Genomic DNA, 20,875 nt, shown 5'->3' with positions numbered 1-20,875 from the left:
CCAAAGATCTGTACAATTAACAAAGTAATCTGTTTGTTAATTTTGTTTATAAGTGGCATTTGAACTGTATTGGCTTGCTTAATTGGAGTTAGTAGCAGTAATAGATCATAAGCTGAAGTTGAAGCTATCTCTTTCATGTTAATGAGGTTCATTCTGTGTTTAAATTAAAGGTCATTTTAACATAAAAGATACCCATTGGCCAGACTCATCACTCCTGGTGTGAAGTATCATTTTCTCACAATTTTATGAATTAAAAAAAAATGTTGCTGTTCTTGTCTGGTATCCTAACCAGTATTCGGAGTCAGGTGCGGTATCTTAACAAAATATACAGTAGACTAGGCAGCATCTGTGGAGAGAGCAAGATGTAAGCGTTTCATTAATTTTGATGAACGGATCTGAAAATTGTAACTTTGTTCATCGCCATAGATTGGGCCTGACTCCTGTATTTCCAGCGTTTTCTCTTTTCTTTTAATTTCAGATTTCCCATATCCGCAGTAATTTGCTATTTTAGAATAATGATGCATTTGATTCCGTAATCCGCTTGGGACTAATATTTTAGATTAAAAATTTGGATTTGCAAACATGACTGGCCAATTCATACAAACTAATTGTCAGTTGTAGACTTTATTGTGTAAATTGAAGGCTGCTATTTTTTTCAAATGTATAAATAGAACACTATCAACAGTAGCCGGAAGTTCTATTTTGGATTGTGTTTAATAGTTACTTGAAATTAAAACTGTAAGAAGTAACACACTTAACACCTTTACTCCGTTAATTTGTTTATAAACCACATGTAGTAATTAATTTCCTTAAGGCCAGGCAGCTAATGAACCAATGTCTTTATGGCTATTTTCAGTTAATGGGAATTTGAGGTTTAATTTGTTGTAGTCCTCCAGTGTCTTCAACTGACGATGAAACAGACAAATCAGTCGTATATATACTCAAAAGAAACGTTATTCAATCCGACTTCATTAACTCATTAAGACTTTAGATGTGTGCTTATTTGAACATTTACAAAGTTTCAAGACTCACCACTTGAATTCAAAATACTAACCGATAGAGAGAACTGGCCAAGCCTGCTCTGGAGGCTGTACTCTGCACTGAGGTTCCACTTTCGGGGTCTCGTCCCGGGAATGTTGATCCCAGGGTTATCGGTGTTGAAACATTGGAAACTTCTTTTTATAAAGTTTTTGTTCTCTCTTGTGAACAATCCTTTACCACGTAGGCATCAGTTGTCCTTGAGCGAGTCTTGTCTTCACTGTTTCAACACAAAATTGTACGCAGATGTACAATTTGTTGTACTCCATTTTCCCACGGAACTCATTTTGCTGAGTTGCAGTTTTCACACACACACTGTTCCGCAAGCCTCTTCTACCATCATGCCTCACGGCACAATGTTAGCCATTTCTTTGCCTCGGCAAATTGTAAATATTCCTGCTTTCACAAAAGAATACAATTAGGAGAAAAGGGGGTTCTTTTGATTCTCTACTGTCATTGAAAGTGCCAACTCTTAGTGCAGATCCATACGCTGATTGTCCCCTGGAGTCAATAGGTGTATTGCAGCACAGTGGTTAGCACTGCTGCCTCACAGGGCCAGGGATCCGGGTTTGATTCCGACTTTGGATGACTGTCTTGTGTGGAGTTTGCACATTCTCCCCGTGTTTGTGTGGGTTTCCTCCGGGTGCTTCGGTTTTCTCCCACAGTCCCAAGATGTGCACGCAGGGTGGATTGGACGTGCTAAGTTGCCCCTGAGGTTGGGTGGGTCTGCAGGGATAAGGTGGGGAATTTGGCCTAGGTAAGGTGCTTTTTCGAAGGGTCAGTGCATACTCGATGGGCTGAATGGCCTCCTTCTGCACTGTAGGGATTCTATGATTCAAACCTAAATGTTGAGTTTTTATCTGAGCCCAATCCTGTCCTTTTTTTCCACAGGATGTGGATGCCACTGACTAGCCCAGAATTTCTATTGTTCATCCCTAATTGCCCTTGTGAATGTGGTGAAGCTGGCTCTTGTCAAGGCGGTACCTTGAACCGCTGCAGTCCATGTGGTGCAGGTCAGTGTGCCATGAAGACGCCCCTCCCCCAAATGTGCCACAAAATAAATTCAAAATTAATGTCATTAAACTAAAACTAACCTTTGTCTTCGACTCTGTGGTTGGCATCTCCAAGACCCAACCAACCTTGGGCCTCCCACGCATGTGCCGGCTGGGAAAGGGCCACACGTGTGTTGTTTAAAATTTTCATGTTGGTCGGGACGTGTGCATGACCAATGGGACTTGTTGCTGAAGGCACCATGCGCTTGCACAAAAAATGAAAACTCAAGGACGCAAATACCCTAGGAGAAGCGAGAGAGTCAGGGTGAGGTAAAAAAAACCAGGAGAGAGGGACAGGGACTAGTTTAAAAACAAAAGTTCCTAGCCAGCACGGTGGCGCAGTGGGTTAGCCCTATTGCATCACGGCGCCGAGGTCCCAGGTTCAATCCCGGCTCTGGGTCACTGTCCATGTGGAGTTTGCACATTCTCCCCTTGTTTGTGTGGGTTTCGCCCCCACGACCCAAAGATGTGCAGGCTAGGTGGATTTGCCACCCTAAATTGCCCCAAACTTGGAAAACTTGAATTTAGTACTCCAAATTTATCAAAAAAAACAAAGTTCCTAGTCAAGGAAGAAGACAAAGAAAAAATAGGAGATGCACCTCAATTTTTTTATAGTGGAGAGTTGTGCAATGGCATGGCAAAGATTGGGAACCATTCACGTAGGCACACCCACAATGCTTTTTAGGAGAGATTCCAGAATTTTCACCCAGCGACAGTGAAGGAATGGCGACTATAGTTCAAAGTCAGGGTGGTGTATGGCTTGGAGAGGAACTTGCAGGTGGTGGTGTTCCCATGTATCTGTTACCCTTGTCCTTCTAGACGATAGTGGCCGTGGGTTTGGAAGTGCTATTGAAGGAGCCTTGGTGATTTGCTGCATGTGTATCTTGTCGGTTGAACTGGCTGCCACTGTGCATCAGTAGCTGATGAAGTGGATGTTGGGGGTGGTGAATGGGGTGCCTATCAAACGGGCTGCTTTGTCCTGGATGGTGTTACGCTTGAGTGTTGTTGGAGCTGCACTCATCCAGGCAAGTGGAGAATGTTCCATCACACTCCTGACTTGTACATTGTAGATGGTGGATAGGGCAGAGGAAGTCAGGAGGTGAGTTACTCACCGCAGGATTCTGAGTCTCTGACTTACTTTTCACAATCACAAAATGTTTAGTTTGTGTGTGTGTGTGGGTTGCTGTATGCTACAGGTGGACTTGCAGCGTCATGTGTTGTCGGTGCAGCGTCATGTAGTGTTGGCGCAGCGTCATAAGCAGGCTGGCTTCTTAAATCAGAATTTTGTGGCTTCAAGCCCCATTCCTGGGCTTGCAGAGAATTTTCAGCCCACAAAAGGTCATTCAGTGCAACAGTGGTCTTTAAGCTCCACCAGCCTTTTTTCAATTCCATTCTCGCTCCCACATTTATCAAGCTTCTCCTGCAGTGCAGTATTTTCACCACTCTTGCATATATACCTGAGAGTGCTGCATTGTCGGTGGTCAGTACTGAGGCCGCGCTGCATTGTGTCAATACTGAGTACTCGGGCTGTGTTGCGCTGTTGGAGGGTCAGTACTGAGGGAGTGCTGCATTGTTCAGGGTGCTTCTTCTGACTATCCTGTCCATTGTTTGTGTAAGTGGATGTAAACCTCATTATGCAAGTTCTCTAGTTAATTTTTCTCAACCAAAATCAGCCAAAGCAGATTGTCTAGCAATTCATTCACGGACTGATTGTGGAATCTTACTGTACAACTGGCTGTAACCATTACCTACATAATGGTGACTGCCCTTCGAAAAGCAATTCATTGGTTACAAAGCTTTCTTTGATCCCTTGAGGGTATAATGTGATACAAGCACTGTTTCTTATGTGACTCCAGTCCCACATAAATGCAGTTCACTAATACAGTGAGCCACCCGATTGCATCAAAGCACCATCGAGAGTAATTAGCGATGGGTAATAATTGCCAGGAGAAGCTGCAGAGGAAATGGCCACTGCTCGGCCCAGACTGAATCCAATTAATGAGCAACGGTACATGACTCTCTTCCAAATTACACGGCACAATTCTGACAACCCACGCCTCAAACTCTTTCACTGCTGCACTACTGCACAGAAGTCTTTCCAGCTCCCCCAATCCCAAATGCAGCAAGGGCAGTTCCAATATACTGCAGCAAATTGTGCTTGCTACACTGCTAATAGACTGCTTCAGTCCACTGGAGTCATGACTGCACAAGATGTAAGCATAGGTCTCAAGTAGTGGGAAAACTCTAACTGTTGGCAGTCCCTGTAGTACAAAGTACCACGACAAATCATTCAGCTTGTCATGTCCAAACAATAGTCTCCGACTGCCTACTTTTCTTTATAAATGTACAGGAGCAATGGGATCTCAATAGCAGGATTCTCTTTTGTTTAAAAACAAGCACAAAAAAGAAACGGCTCTTTTCAAATCACACCGCATAACCAGGAAACATCTGTCACTATCATCACCGTGTTCCCAAAAACTGGCACCACGTGTAACAAAAGGGAAATTGCATCAAAATGTCGACAAGAGGCAGAGCTGGTGGGGGGAAGAGAGCAAATAAGAAACGGGTAGTGAGAGAGAAAGAGGTGGGGAGAGAGGCAGAGACAGAGAGAGAGAGGGAGGGGAAGAGAGATAGAAAGATAAATCAATCCTCCAATGAGATTGACAGCACTTGGCCGCCAGTGTCCACTTTCCCAATGCTTCCATTGGGCTTTCTGTATGGTGCACAGTACAGCTCCCATTGATTTTTGTGATACTAATTCTAATTCTGGCTCTGTGGCTTCTGCACTTGCGCAGTTTAGTCATGCCACTTATCCCGAGCATTGGCTCCAATGCACAACAAAAGTACAAATCTATCCTTTTAAATCACACTTGCCACTCTCAACGTGAACAGCAGAGAGTGCTGCACTGTCAGTGGTGCTGGTTTTTTTCTGATTAGGCACCATCTGTCCACCTCGGGTGAGTGTAAAAAATCCCAAGGCACTATTTTGAACAAGTGCAGGAGCGATGTGTCTGGTGCCCTGACCAATATCTTTGTCCTCAGTTGGCATCACTAACTGGCAGATATCACATGTTGTTCATGGGAGCTTGCTGTGTACAAATTGGTTGTCGTGTTTCCTACATTATTGTAGCAACTGCACGTAAAGTACTTAATTTGCTGTTCAGCACTTCGGGTTGTCTGGAGCTGGTGAAAGGCTTTATAAATGAGAGTATTGACCAGCGGCACCCGAGTGTTAAACAACTGAAGATTCCTAGAATCAGAGAAATCTTCAGTGCAGGAAGCCATTTTTATAAACCAGGGGCTGGTTTAGCACACGGCTAAATAGCTGGCTTTTAAAGCAGACTAAGGCAGGCCAGCAGCGCGGGTTCAATTCCCGTACCAGCCTCCCCGAACAGGTGCCGGAATGTGGCGACTAGGGGCTTTTCACAGTAACTTCATTTGAAGCCTACTTGTGACAATAAGCGATTTTCATTTTTCACTTCATTTCGTAATCTTTATTATTGTCACAAGTCGGCTTACATTAACACTGCAATGAAGTTACTGTGAAAATCCCCTAGTCGTCACATTCCAGCGCCTGTTCAGGTACACGGGGAGAATTCAGAATGTCCGATTCACCTAACAGCACGTCTTTCAGGACTTGTGGGAGGAAACCGGAGCACCCGGAGGAAACCCACGCAGACACGGGGAGAACGTGCAGACTCCGCACAGACAGTGACCCAAGCCAGGAATCGAACCTGGGACCATCGTGCTGTGAAGCAGCAGTGCTAACCACTGTTCTACCGTGCCGCCCATTATGTCTCTGCTGTCCATAAAAGAATGATCCAGCCTCATTCCACTTTCATTTTTTTTCCGACTTGGCAATTTAGCGTGGCCAGTCCACCTGCACAGCACATCTTTGCATTGTGGGGGTAAGACACATGCAGACACGTGGAGAAAGTGCAAACGCCACACGGATAGTGACCCGGGGCCGGGATCGAACCTGGTAGTTCATAGCACTTGAAGTGCACATCCCTCTTCCTTTTTAATGCTACAAGTGTTTCTGCCTACAAGGCGCTTACAAGGCACGGGGTTTATTAATAATAATAATCTTTTTATTGTCACAAGTAGGCTTACATTAACACTGCAATGAAGTTACTGGGAAAAGCCCCGAGCCGCTAGTTCCTAGCCCCCGCCACCCTCGTTCATTAGAGACGGCCGAAGTTGGAAGGAGAGAATTTGTAATGGTTTCACTGGACGTTCTCGCACTGACCCCCTGGAGATTTTTGCACGTTCTGAGAATGTTGACATCAGAGCAGTGTGTGATCTGATAGCAGTCAGGCTATTTATAAAACAATTCACAAGAGGTTTGCAGCAAACTGGTCGCAGGGAGAGGGAGAAAAAAAAATAACAAAATCTCTACATAATCAGATTTGTGCAAGAGAATTTCCCCTTTAGAAGCTGACCGTGCCACAAAAGCCCCTCCTCCATTCCTCTCGGTTCTATGGCAGTGTGTCCATACACTGAACCATACAAAATGTTTGGCACAGACTTGATATATATTTTTTAATGTTTTGAAAACCCACCTCAAGCTGAGTGACATATTTTCCTTTATTTTTCTGCAGTTACATCCTTGCATTTTGATGGGAAAATAGGTTGCACGGTAGCGCAGTGATTAGCACTGTTGCTTCACAGCGGCAGGGACCCAAATTCGATTCTCAGCTTGGGTCACTGTCTGTGCGGAGCCTGCACGTTCTCCCTGAGTCTGCGTGGGTTTCCTCCGGGTGCTCCGGTTTCTTCCCACAAGTCCCGAAAGACGTGTTTGTTAGGTGAATTGGACATTCTGAATTCTCCCTCTGTGTACCCGAACAGGCGCCGGAATGTGGCAACCAGTGGCTTTTTACAGTAACTTCATTGCAGTGTTGATATAAGCCGACTTGTGACACTAATAAAGATTATTATCAGCTCAAATCTATGTTTATTTAATGCATTTGGGTTTACAGTCCCAGTTTCTTAAGTGGGTAATTTGCATGTCTCCAATTTATGCAGAAACACTAACTTATCTCACTTACAATGAGTCGCCTTTACCCTCTGGAGTAGAAAATCCCCAAATTTCACAGGTCAGCAAGATCTGAACCACAGCTTAAGGCGAGGGGTTGTACCTACTGTCATTGAGGAGACACCTGGCCATCACCCCCCTCCCCCGAGGCTCCTCCAGAACTCTGTTGCCCACATTCCGATTTGTGCCAAATTCCACTCTTGACACCACCCAGATCTTGCTGACTTGTGAATCTTGGGGATTTTCTACGCCAGAGGGTAAAGGTGGCTAATTGTGTATTTTCCAAGTTGCAAATCGATCGATTTGCAGATATTAAAGGTATTTGGGGGGGGGGGGGGGGGGGGGAGATATGGGGATAGTACAAACAAATAGTGCTTGTGGTCAAAGATTGGCCACGGGGTTTAGTTAAATGCTAGGTCAGGCTCTCAGGACTAAAATTGCCTATTTGTGCTATTCCCTGTGTTCTTTGGGGAAAGAAAGCCTGCTGATGCACACACGTGTCTCGACGCGCACACTCACACACCTGTGCAATCTGAGACGGTTGGTGGGGGAAGAGAGAATGCGACAGCCGTCCATTAAAAACAAATACCTGCCGTGCACAAGGGGCCCTGAATAGAACAATGCCAAGCCACATATCCCAAGCTCTGTTTGCTTCAAGCGGCTGACTTGATCCCTCAATCCCGCCTAAGCCCTGGTGTAGTTTATAACATTGGCCATTGTGTATCTGCGGGTCGCAGGCTGGCGGGGTCGTGTCTCGCGTTTGCTGAACTCTGTTGACTGCAGCCGCTTTTGAAGAAACTGCAGATGTGTGAGCAAACTTTCTGGAACCTGTGCAAACATGCGGCGCCTGACGGGAAGGCGTGGAGATTACTTTTAACCAGCAGCGCTTTGTGTTGAAGCCCAGCAGTAAATGATGACGGCAGAACTGAGAGGTTCTAAATGTTAGGGGGGAAACTTTATTGAAACAAAGACAAAACCACTCTTTCCTCGAGACAAACTAAATAAACTTTTGGTTTATTGGGGGAGACTAAAAGTCAGAACTGTGTATTTAGAATTGTCACTAAGAAAACAGAAAAGGGATTGGGGAGAAACCTCTTTTTCCAGAGAGTGGTGAAATTGTGAAACTCGCTAGCGCAGGGAGTGTATAGAATATAAAGGTTGAGGTTAGTAGCACAGAGAAAGATAATTAAGTATTTGAATGAGACAGGAATAGAAGAATATGCTGATCGTGTTGAGTTTTATTTTTATTTATTCATTCATTGGATTCTATAGACCAGTATTTATTGCCCATTTTTAATTGCCCTCGACACACTGCCACCTTAAACAATTCGGAGCAGTGCTCCGAAAGCTAGTGTTTGAAACAAATCTGTTAGACTTTAAGCTGGTGTTGTAAGACTTCTTACCTTGAACCAGTGCAGTCCATGTGGCGTAGGTACCTCCACAGTGTTGTTCCAGGATTTTGACCCATCGTAGAGCATACATGCCAACATACATAGCAATTAAGAGCAGTAGTAGGCCACTCGGCCCCCAAGCCTGATCTGCCATTTCATAGAATTTATAGTGCCGAAGGAGGCCATTCAGCCCATCGGGTCTGCACCGGCCCTTGGAAAGAGCACCCCACACCTCTACCTTACACCCTGTAACACCACCTAACCTTTTTTTTTGGACATTAAGGGCAATTTATCATGGGAAATCCACCTAACCTGTACATCTTTGGACTGTGGATTGGATTTGTTTATTGTCACGTGTACCGAGGTACAGTGAAAAGTATTTTCCTGCGAGCAGCTCAACAGATCATTAAGTACAAGGGAAGAAAAGGGAATAGAAGAAGATACTGGGGAATAGAAGAGAATAGAAGGAAACCGGAGCATCCGGAGGAAACCCACGCAGACACGGGGAGAACGTGCAGACTCCGCACAGACAGTGACCCAAGCCGGGAATTGAACCTGGGAGTCTGGAGCTGTGAAGCAACTGCGCTAACCACTGTGCTACAGTGTTGCCCTTTGATGAGATAATGGATGAAGTGATTGTGATCTCCACTTTCCTGTCTGCTCCCTACGCCCTTTGACCCCCTTATCAAACCAGAATCCATCAACCTCCGTCTTGAAATTATTCAGTGACCCGGCCTTCATTGTTCTCCGGGGAAGATAGTTCCACAGAATTGCGGTCCTCAAAAGAAAATATTCTGCTCATCTCTCTCTCTTGGGGAAACCCCATATTTAAAACATGTGACCACTAGTTCCAGTCTCTCCCCTACAAGGAAAAATATCCTCTCCCATCCACCCTGTCCAATCCCCCTCAGGATCTCGTATCTTTCATTAGGGCAGCACGGTAGCATTGTGGATAGCACAATTGCTTCACAGCTCCAGGGTCCCAGGTTCAATGCCCGGCTTGGGTCACTGTTTGTGTGGAATCTGCACGTTCTCTCCATGTGTGCGTGGGTTTCCTCCGGGTGCTCCAGTTTCCACCCACAGTCCAAAGATGTGCGGGTTAGGTGGATTGGCCATGCTAAATTGTCCTTAGTGTCCAAAATTGCCCTTTGTGTTGGGTGGGGTTACTGGGTTATGGGGATAGGGTGGAGGTGTGGACCTTGGGTAGGGTGCTCTTTCCAAGAGCCGGTGCAGACTCAATGGGCCGAATGGCCTCCTTCTGCACTGTAAATTCTATGATTCTATGATCACCCCCCAATCTTCGAAACCCCAATGGATATAGGCCCAACCGGGCCAATCAAAAGAGGGTTTGAGGAGGCTCCTGTGGAGCATTAACATTATCTTCGGTCAGTTGGGCTGAATGGCCTGTTACCCTGCCATGAATCTGATGTACCATCAGGGTAATTGGGGATGGACAATAAAGCCTGCCCTGCCATTGCAACCCACATCGTTAAAATGATGTGGCCGGCTCGATTTAATACATACATTTTTGTGCATCATTTCACAAATTTATTGCAATGCTGGGTTACCACCTCCACCTTGTTCTTAAATCCCCCTCCCATCCCCCTCCCCTCCCACACACACACACACACACACAGACACACCCCTCCCTATCACAGAAGTTTCCTACAGCTCCACAACCCTCTGAGATATTTGCACTCCAAGTTTGGCGTCTTGTGCATCCCCAATCTTAATCGCTGCAACATTGATGATCGTGCTGCCAGTTGCCAAGGCCCCAAGCTCCTTCCCTACACCTGTCTGCCTCTCTACATATTTCAATATCTACCTCTTTGATCAAACTTTTGGTCACCTTGCCTGATACCTCTTTGTGGGGCTCAGGGTCATCATTTATTTTTGTCACACTGCTGCAAGTTCTATTACACCAAAGATGCTCTTATGAATATAAGTTGCAGGGCAGCACTGTGGCACAGTGGTTAGCATTGCTGCCTACGCCGCTGAGGACCCGTGTTCGAATCCCGACCCTGGTTCACTGTCCGTGTGGAGTTTGCACATTCTCCCCGTGTCTGCGTGGGTTTCGCCCCCACAACCCAAAGATGTGCAGGGGAGGTGGATTGGCCACGTTAAATTGCCCCTTAATTGTAAAAATGAATTGGGTACTCTAAATTTATATTTAAAAAAATAAATAAATAAATACAAGTTGCTGTTGCTGACTAATGTGGAGTGCTGTGTGGAAGATTAGCGGAACCACTCCCATTGTCTTGGAGTATGGGCGCGTTGCCCAGTCCCCTGATGAGACTCCAGGGTGACTGGAGAGAGTTGTGACCAGGCGGATCTTGTGGTTGGTTTCCCGCCTTGTTTGGGCACCACCTCCGTGGGTTTGACAGGTTGGGCAGACAGCGATAATTAAAAACGAGAGATTGCTCCACATGTTCACTGGGCTTTTGTATTGTATTTAGTTAACAGGGCAGACAGGTAATTGAGTAACTCAACACTAAACCAGACTTGATTTTTTGCAGACGTTGCTGAATGATCCCATTATTGTGCTTCAGGTTCTTCCACGTTTACACAGGGACTCGTGGGGCCATTATCCACAGTCCTTGCCACTGATTCCATATTCCTTGCTGGCCTCTGTCACGAGCTAAAACAGATAATTTTGTGATCTCTACATCGTACTTAACCCCGAGCTGCACTTCTGCCCCCGTACCTTCTCCGTCACCAGACCCTTCTACATTTGCTGCTGTGGCATTGCCCTTCCATAGGCTAATCTGCTACCGTGATCCTCACCCGCTCTTCACTTAACTGAAAACCAGACAATTCCAGGGTTCCCCTGAACAGCCTCTGATCTTCCACCCTCCGCACGTTCATCTAAAACTCTACTACTCATCGTGACATCTCATTCACCCATCATTAGCAATGCTTGCTGACTTATACTTACTCAAAGGTTGACAGTGCCTCAGTTGTAAAATTCTCAATGCTTTCAAATCTCTCCATGGCTGTAGCAACCTTGGCCCAAAGCTCTGAAATCCCTCTCTAACTCTCTCCCCCTTCTGATAACCTAATTCTTGGACCAAGCTTTTGGTTGTCTGTCCTGCCCCATATCTCCACCTTGTGTCAACTTCTGCCTGATGAAGCAGCTGTGAAATGTCTCGAATTTGCGATTGAAGTGACTGCGTTGAGTTTGGCCGACTTGTGCAAATGTTTTTGTTTTTTTTGTTTATGTGTCTCTCAGGGGTGGCCAGGGCAAACCTCCTGCACACAGAATCCATGCGTGGCCACAGAGAGTGCTTCGAGAAATTTCACCTCATCGCCAACCAGGAACTCCCACGGCCGAAAGTGTTGAAGAGCACCTACAGGGATGTGAAGGACATTCTGAGCCGCAAGATCAGCCAGATCGTTCAGTATGCACAAAATCAGCACACGCACGCCGACCTCCAGGACTGCCGACCGGGGCAGATCAAGGTTCATGACCCTGAGCCGAGTTTGTTCACGGCGCACTTGCCCCAGCTGAATAGTTCACAGTTGCCCCGCTACTCCCCGAGCTGGTTGGATGGGAGCTCGCCAGGCTATTCCGAATGCAGGCAGGGGATTTTGGAGCAGGACGCGCAGGGAGACTTCCCTCTGGGGTTGCTGGGAGCGGCTGCCGACAGGTTTCAAGGTGGGAACATCCACTGGTCGACTGAGGAGCTCCGGAAAGGGTCAGAAACTCAGATAGCGATGGGGAATCGCAGCGTGGAGGCCAGGTGTCATCGGCACTACGCCAAGGAGGAGTGTAAGTACAGTACCGGCTGATGACAGATATTTATACAACGTCTTATACAAGCGATAAAGAACCCAGGTCTGTAGCTTGATCTTTGAGCTGTTCTCAACCAGAGGTGAACAATAAGTGACCATCTGGCATGGTGGGATTCAAGCCTGGGTCCCCAAAGCATTACCCTACGTCTCTGCAATACTAGTCTAGTAGAGCAGATGCTTCTTCTTGTGGGGTAGACCGAGAAGTCATGAGGATAAACAAAGATGAGGAGAAATTGCTTCTCTCAAAGGGTGGTAAATATGTGGAATTCACTACCTCAGAGTGCGGTGGTTGCCGGGACCCTGAGTAAATTTAAGGTGGAAATAGACAGATTTTTAATTAGTAATGGGTTGAAGGGCTATGGAGAACGGGCAGGATGGTGGAGTTGATCAGGAGGAGATATTGATTGGCGGAGCGGGCTTGACTGGCCGACTCCTGCTCTTAGCTCTTATGCCACAACCTTCACTGGACGGCAGGGTGGTGCAGCAGTTAGCACCGCTGCCTCACTCCGCTGAAGACCCAGGTTCAATCCCAGCCCCAGGTCCATAAGACATAGGAGCAGAATTAGGCCACTCGGCCCATCGAGTCTGCTCCACCATTCAATCATGGCTGATATTTTCTCATCCCCATTCTCCTGCCTTCCCCCCATAACCCCTGATCCCCTTATTCATCAAGAACCTTTCTATCTCTGTCTAAAAGACACACAGTGATTTGGCCTCCACAGCCTTCTGCGGCAAAGAGTTCCACAGATCCAGCACCCTCTGGCTGAAGAAATTTCTCCTCATCTCCATTTTAAAGGATCGTCCCTTTAGTCTGAGATGGTGTCCTCTGGTTCTAGTTTTTCCTACAACTGGAAACATCCTCTCCACGTCCACTCTATCCAGGCCTCGCAGTATCCTGTAAGTTTCAATCAGATCCCACCTCATCCTTCTAAACTCCAACGAGTACAGATCCAGAGCCCTCAACCATTCCTCATATGACAAGTTCTTCATTCCAGGGTTACTGTCCGTGTGGAGTTTGCACATTCTCCGTGTCTGTGGGGTCTCACACCCACAACCCAAAGATGTGCAGGTTAGGTGGATTGGCCACGCTAAATTGCTCCTTAATTGGAAAAAAATAATTGGGCATTCTAAATTTATTTTTTTTAAATGCCACAGTGACTGAATTGTGGGATAGTGTTTAGCCAATACAGGAAATGTAGATTTTGATCGACTTTTCATGCTTTTCTTTTATTACTGACCATATGAGGTGTTGCGAAGCAGTGCTGAAAACTGATATGCTGAGGGGCGGCCATTTGCCCAATTGAAACTGGCTCCATCATTCATTTGGCTCATGATGACCTTGACTCCATCTACACCTTTGGTTCCATATCCACTAATAACTTTGCTGAACAAAAATCTACCAATCTGAGTTTATAAAGAGAGATTTGGGGGGCAGCACGGTAGCATTGTGGATAGCACAATCGCTTCACAGCTCCAGAGTCCCAGGTTCGATTCCGGCTTGGGTCACTGTGTGTGTGGAGTCTGCACATCCTCCCCATGTGTGCGTGGGTTTTCTCCGGGTGCTCCGGTTTCCTCCCACAGTCCAAAGATGTGCAGGTTAGGTGGATTGGCCATGATAAATTGCCCTTAGTGACCAAAATTGCCCTTAGTGTTGGGTGGGGTTACTGGGTTATGGGGATAGGGTGGAGGTGTTAATCTTGGGTAGGGTGCTCTTTCTAGGAGCCAGTGCAGACTCGATGGGCCGAATGGCCTCCTTCTGTACTGTAAATTCTATGAAATTTGGAAATTTGTGTGGAAGAAATATTTTCTGACATAACTCTGAACAGCCTAGCTCTAACTTTAAGGCGCTATGCCCTAAACCCTTTTTTTGGGGGGCGGGGGGCTCCTTCCGGCCCCTAACCACTTCCCCCAGTCAGAGGAAATAATTTCTCTACCTTGTTGAAAGGAGAGATATGATGCCAAAGTTTTTCAGTCTCCACCCATCAGGACAAACGCAAGAGTGCCAAATTTCAAACAAGCACAGCAGTTTATGCTGGAGGAGAGAAAGGTGCCGATTGGTTGGCCAGTGAAGTCTGGCTGAGATGTTGCCATGGGAATAGCAAAGGCGAACGCCAGACTCTCTCAGCTCCCAGGTAATTCAGAGGCTTGAACATATTCTTTTTGTTCACAGTGAACGGGTCCCTGCCTATGAATGCATGTCACTAACCAGCGTACATGAGCCCCACTACAAGGTCGACTGATTATATCAATCCTGACTTCCCAACCGTATCAACTCCTTTGGTCATCTGAAAATCAGATGGGTGACAGAAGAATGTTTCCCTTATGGGGGCAATGATGAGTTGTATGTCGAGAGGTGCTCTGTGTTGCTTCTGCTCAGGCCAGCCATTGTGACGATTCTGATGCTCCTTAATGTTTCTTGCAGTGAGTGGCATGTCGGTGGATGATCTGGTGCCTCTGAACGAACAGCTCCTCAAACAAATCAAAGGTATATTTACCATATCTCTGTCGTTGGGGGAGGGGGGGGAAGTAAAATCAAACTTCGTGCCACCTTTAGGAAAGAGGCTCGTTCACTTTTGATGTTTTGCTTTGGACAGGCTCTGCCCTTGTGCCTGTTTTCACTGGTGTGTTGAGATTGTAGAAACCTTGTGGCATGATTGCTATTGTCTAGAACCCAGTGCTCGCTTCGCAAGAGATGGCTAAAGGGACCCAAGCTGTGCTTAATGTTCCAACGTGAATATATTCGATGGGGGTGGGGTTCCATGAGTGTGTAGAAAGGGGTACTGACTCTTCGAAAAGATTCTGTAGTTTTAATTTTCCTGTCAAACACATCCTACCTTCTCCACCCCACCGTACACTCTTCCCCCCCCCCCCCCCTCCCCCCTCCCCCCCAAAACCTCAAATTCTTAGAAGGAAGAAATACTTGGATCTCTATAGCCCCTTTCACAGCCTCTGGTTGTGAAGCACTTTGAGAGATCCTGTGTGGTACTTTTGAAGAGTAGTCATTATGATAAGAACCACCACAGTCAACCTTTGCACTGCCAGCAGCATTTTGATAGTGGCTAGATGATGTTTTGTGGCGTTGTTGGCTAGGACAGTGGAGGCTCTCGCACCCGAGAGCGAAACTTGTTCTAACCATTCCGTGATTCCGTTCCCACTCCAGGGAACTGACTCCAGCCTTTCTGTGGTGTACTGAGGAACTTCTGCGTGGTGAAGAGGAACTGCCTTTCCAATGAGACCTCAAACAAAAACCCCGTCTGCTCTCTCCAATCTCGTGTGACGGTTTTGAAGAAAAGCAGGGGGAATTCCCCCAGATGTCCCGCCCAATATTTATCTCTCGACCAATGTCTGACTGCCTAGGGTGCAAGGAATCAATGCCTCCAGAGGCATAGAATGACACAGCACAGCAGGCTATTCTGCCCACCTTCCTGTGCTAGCTCCTTGTTTAGCACAGTGGGCTAAACAGCTGGCTTGTAATGCAGAACAAGGCCAGCAGGGCGGGTTCAATTCCTGTACCGGCCTCCCCAATGCCAGAATGTGGCAACTAGAGGCTTTTCAGTGACTTCATTGAAGCCGACTTGGGACAATAAGCGATTATTATTATTATTTTATTATATTATTACAGTTATTGAAAGAGTTACCCAATTAGTTCCACTGCCCTGCTTTCCCCACAGCCCTGCCGATTACTGAATCTGCACTGGTAATTTGTAAAAGTGGATTGCACCCTCATTTTCAACTTAAAATCACCCTAATTTATTTCTTCTTCTTCTCTCTGCTTAAAGTGGTCTTCGAAGATCTTGCGCAAGAGCTGGAGAAGAAGGACTCTCTGGCCTCTGAGCTACACGTACGTTATATCGCTATCGAGCAGCTTTTCAAGAACCGGGCCAAGTTGCCCTGGCTGCGGGTGGGTCGAGGGGGAATTAAGCCCAGCGCCCCCCTCGACAACTGACCCCACCCCCCCGCATGCCCGCTGACTGCTGTGAGGCACAGATCAGGAATCAACTCTCCAAAAAAAAAGAAAACGCCCGATAGTGTTAAACTGAACTCTGCTGTGGGTGTAAATATTTTGTATGTTATTTTACGTCTATATTTACAAAAGAAAAAATAATTAACTTATTTTACATACTTGTTCACATCGATTTTGGGTGTTTTTCAAAAAATACTTTTTTAAAAAAAAAAACCTGTGATTATTCCGGTGGATTCTGGAATCTTCTGCAGGATTCACTATTACCAAATGTGATTTGAGCGTTTGAGTTTGCCGGGGCCTGGGTGGGGGGGCTTCATCTGTTACTCACTCGCCGAGATATATGGCACAACGATGTCAGACAGGTGACCCAGGTCTCAAGCTTGATCGCGGACCTGTGCTCGACTTGGGGGACCAGCTGAGGAACAGGCTAAAGTTTCCAGGTCCGATTGTCACCTGGATGTCCTCTTTCGGCCCTTGCCCTCTCTCTTTTGTAAGATAGTGGTGAGTAGATTGGACTGGGCTGTGATGCGCACTGCAGTTGAATGGCTTGTTGCTACTAGGTTTTTAGCTTCAGGGGTTAGAGATCGACCATTTGACCAGGTGTGTGGAAACCTTTACCTTGGCGTGTTAGTTTTGTTTACGGCATTCTTGCTTTGCAGGTCTTGGTCTGTGAGATCGATGCTGGAGTCCGTTATTTAGTCCTCACTGGCACCCGCCTTGCGATGGTGCATGATTTCAGGAACATTGCTGTCAGCTCTATTCTGACTGCGTGAGATGAGGCGCTCTCAGAGTGCAGGTGAAACCTGGTGTATTTCCCAGAGCATTCATACTCCCGTGGGTTTAGCGTTGGTGCAAAGCTGTGCTCACCAAACATTGAGTGAACAGTGAAGATACAAAGGGAGTCTCTCTCTCTCTCTCTCTCTCTCTCTCTGTCTGTCTCTCTCTCTCTCTCCCTCCCACCCCCAGGACTGGCTCAGACACCCTGACGTTTGAGCCGTGTTAACCCTATAACCGTGGCATCTCTGTGAAGCAAAAGCCCAGCGTAAGTGTTATAAACTCCGTTTGAAAAAAAACCCTCATTTTCCAAAGCCGCACTTGGACATTTCGAACCCACAATGTGTGAAGCAGAGGGAGAGGACATGGGGGTTAATAACCAGGACCTGCAGGAAAGATCTGCAGTTAGATTCTGTGACATAATCCCATTCACAAACTCAGGACATCCCAAATCACTTTACAGTCAACCCCGTGCTTCGAACAGTAGGCCTTGCCTGACGGTGGGAAACCCCGCCTCGCAAGGGGGCGGGGTGAGTCCGTGTTGGGCATCAGGTCAGTTTGGAAGCGTATCCCAGTTTTGGGGGGAATTCCATCAGATTGAGTTGACTGCTTGGATCAGAGGTTGCTGAATAAGGAGTGGAGTGTAGGGATCGGCGAGTGGTGTGTACGGGAATAACGTTCCTGCCCTGGTGGAGTGTAGGGATTGGCGAGTGATGTGTACGGGAATAACGTTCCTGTTCTTCCTCACCTCTTGATCTTGTGCTGTAGAAACTGCTGACAGCTTTCGGTGTGAATCACTGTCAATGCAGCAAAATCGGTTTAACCCAGTTTTTATTCTGCAAACAGTGACTGAGAGAGAGCTACTGATCGCTCTGGCAGTCGTAACAGGGTCACTGTGCCATACCTGGGTTATTCCGACTGCTTTTTAGCAATTGGCACAGACAAAGTAGAATCACAGAATGGGTACAGCACAGAGTGGCCACTCTGCATGTGTGCTGGCCCTCTGAAGGACCAATTCACCTTGAGCCACACTCCTGATTTTTCCCGTGACCCCGTACACTCATCAGACACCAATCCCATTCACCCTTGAATGCCTCAATCGAATCTGCCTGCATCACGCTCCGGGGCATCGCATTCCGCGTCCTCATCGCGCGCTGTGTGGAAAAGGGTCCCCCCCCCCCTCCCCTCCCTATGAGGCTGTTGCTTCTTTTGCTGACGACCTCGAATCGGTGCTCTCCCCTCCTCGGCCCATCGACCAACGGGAGCAGTTCCTCCATATCCACTCTGTACAGGCTGCTCGTGATTTTGAGCACCTCGGACTAATCTCTCAATGGGCCCCGACTTCTCCAGTCTAGGTGAGCCATGATCTACCCGAGTAGTGGATCAGGTTAGAGGGGCTGGAAGGCTTCCTTCTGTTCCAAACAGGGGGGGGGGGGGGGCCTCCAAGCCCAAAAGTCAGGACTATTTCAAAGTCCGAAAGTCAGGCCTATTTCTGCTACCTGTTTAGACTCGGCCCTCTTACAATGTTCTCGCACAGCACCAGCCAGCTTATGACCACTCTCTTAACTCACTGGAGTATTGAGTTTCACATTTCAATGTTCTTTTTTTTTTCATATGAGGTAATGTAGGTAAATTATTTTGAGTAGCGACCCTGCGCAGTGTTAAGTGCGGTGGGAAGGCAGATTCGTATGTATCCCTGCAGGGGCTTGATGTAGACAATCTCCTTTATTCCAAAACGCCATTCTGCGGATGCTGGAAATCAGAAATAAAAGCATGGAAAATGCTCAGCCGGTCGGGCAGCACCTGTGGGAGAGAGGGACGAAGTTGATGTTCTAGCCTGCTGGACTCCGCTGAAAATGTGAACCCCTTAGTGTTCCCTCCACAGATGCTGCCTGACCACCTGAGAATTTTCCACTCCATTTTGGTTTCGCAATATAATTGATTTTTACAGCGTTTTGATCAGAATCAGCAGCGCTGGATGTTTTTTATACTCTCACGTTTTCGAGGTGCTGGTTTTATAGTGTGAAAATCATGCGGATTTCACGGTTTGAAGGGACAACGTTTACCCTACGCTAGGGAATTAAAATCCGTTTGCAGTGGATTTTAACTCCGCTAAATCAAAAGCCCTCGCGAGTAACGTGATGGATGCAGCGGCCAGCAGTGCATGTATCTTTTGGATTGGGTGCAAATACTCAAATGCCTTAATCAGCTCGCGTTGTGCAAGAACCTGACACTATCAGGGATAATCGAAACCCAGCCTGTACGTTCTGGTGTTTTTTTTAAAGAAAAAAACAGACTTTCAGACCACTGTTCATATTTTACAGTTATCCTCCTCCGGATTGCCCTGACGTATTTTACAGGTCACTGTTAAACGTGCGCGATTCCCTGCATCTTTTTAATCGGTCTGAAATTTTCACTCAAATTTTACAGTGTTTTATTGTTGTCTTGTGTCATTTCTTGGTCAGGTTTATTTTTTGATTTTGATATGACTGTGTGGCTTGAAGTTTAGATGTGGTACTGAGCCTCCCCCCCCCCCCCCCCGTGGCAATATTCTGAACTGCCCGTTGTAAACATAGAACTGTACAGCACAGTACAGGCCCTTCGGCCCACGATGTTGCGCCAAACTAGCCCGAAGCAACTTGTTCAATTTCAGTGGGGGGCTGAAATCTCGAATGGGCCTCAATATTCTTGAGCAATCTCCTCCATTGGGAGCACTCCACCAGCAAAGCCTTCAGAAAGAATAGAGCTGCACAGACTTTATTTTTCCCAGAAGCTCTCCGCAAGCGAGCATTGGAGCATGCTGCACTTTTACTGCCATCTCCTCTGTTTCACAGCTCTGATACTGCCGTTTTCTCGAGTACAGACACGATATTGCTGGGGGTTTGTTAACCTGCGTTGACCAGCCTTTGGATTTAGGCTTGGTGACTTGTGTCGCCTGCTCCACAGGCTTTCTAAGGTTGCTCCCCTTCGCTGTTGGGGATGATGTGGCCATTTGCATTCCATCGGCCCGACGTCTTTTTACACTTGCATTGTATAAAACAAAACTCTATACCGGAGAATAGATTTTAAATAAAGGATATTTTCTTAGCCTGTCTCTGGTGTTTCTTTATCGCACCTTTTTCACTGGATTGGTTTTCATGAATGTTTGATTCCCCCCCCTAAATAGTCCACACATTCAATTCACATGTTTCTACCAAGTTGACTTGGATTAGATTGGATTTGTTTATTGTCACGTGTACCGAGGTACAGTGAAAAGTATTTTTCTGCAAGCAGCTCAACAGATCATTCAGTACATGGGAAGAAAAGGGAATTAAACAAAATTCAAGAAAATACATAATAGGGCAACACAAGATATACAATGTAACTACATAAGCATTGGCATCGGATGAAGCATACAGGGTGTAGTGTTCATCAGGTCAGTCAATAAGAGGGTCGTTTAGGAGTCTGGTGACAGTGGGGAAGAAGCTGTTTTTGACTCTGTTCGTGCGTGTTCTCAGACTTCTGTATCTCCTGCCCGATGGAAGAAGTTGGAAAAGTGAGTAAGCCGGGTGGGAGGGATCCTTGATTATGCTGCCCGCTTTCCCCAGGCAGCAGGAGGTATAGATGGAGTACATGGATGGGAGGCAGGTTCATGTGATGGACTGGGCGGTATTCACGACTCTCTGAAGTTCCTTGCGGTCCTGGACCGAGCAGTTGCCATACCAGGCTGTGATGCAGCCTGATAGGATGCTTTCTATGGTGCATCTGTAAAAGTTGGTAAGGGTTAATGTGGACATGCCAAATTTCCTTAGTTTCCTGAGGAAGTATAGACGCTGTTGTGCTATCTTAG

The 20,875-nt window shown here is 46.7% G+C and overlaps 1 protein-coding gene across 7 annotated transcripts in view; it reads left to right on the top strand.

Moving 5' to 3' along the window:
• Positions 1-20,133, top strand: part of c7h21orf91 (chromosome 7 C21orf91 homolog) — a 50,115-nt gene extending 29,982 nt beyond the window's left edge. For 6 of the 7 annotated variants that reach the window (XM_038801384.1, XM_038801386.1, XM_038801382.1 and 3 more), the window contains 3 exons: positions 11,746-12,285; positions 14,731-14,793; positions 16,088-20,133. In XM_038801384.1, the coding sequence (XP_038657312.1) occupies positions 11,746-12,285; positions 14,731-14,793; positions 16,088-16,254 (770 nt within the window). In that variant the 3' untranslated portion in view covers positions 16,255-20,133. Of the gene's footprint in view, positions 1-1,929; positions 2,052-11,745; positions 12,286-14,730; positions 14,794-16,087 lie in introns of all 7 variants that reach the window. The other variant, XM_038801387.1, reaches the window with a different exon arrangement.
• The last annotated feature ends 742 nt before the right edge of the window (positions 20,134-20,875 follow it).

Source organism: Scyliorhinus canicula, chromosome 7 (assembly GCF_902713615.1).
Source record: "Scyliorhinus canicula chromosome 7, sScyCan1.1, whole genome shotgun sequence".
Classification (NCBI taxonomy): Eukaryota; Metazoa; Chordata; class Chondrichthyes; order Carcharhiniformes; family Scyliorhinidae; genus Scyliorhinus; species Scyliorhinus canicula.
The sequence above is the reverse complement of the archived record's forward strand: the minus strand, read 5'-3'. Positions and strand labels throughout refer to the sequence as shown.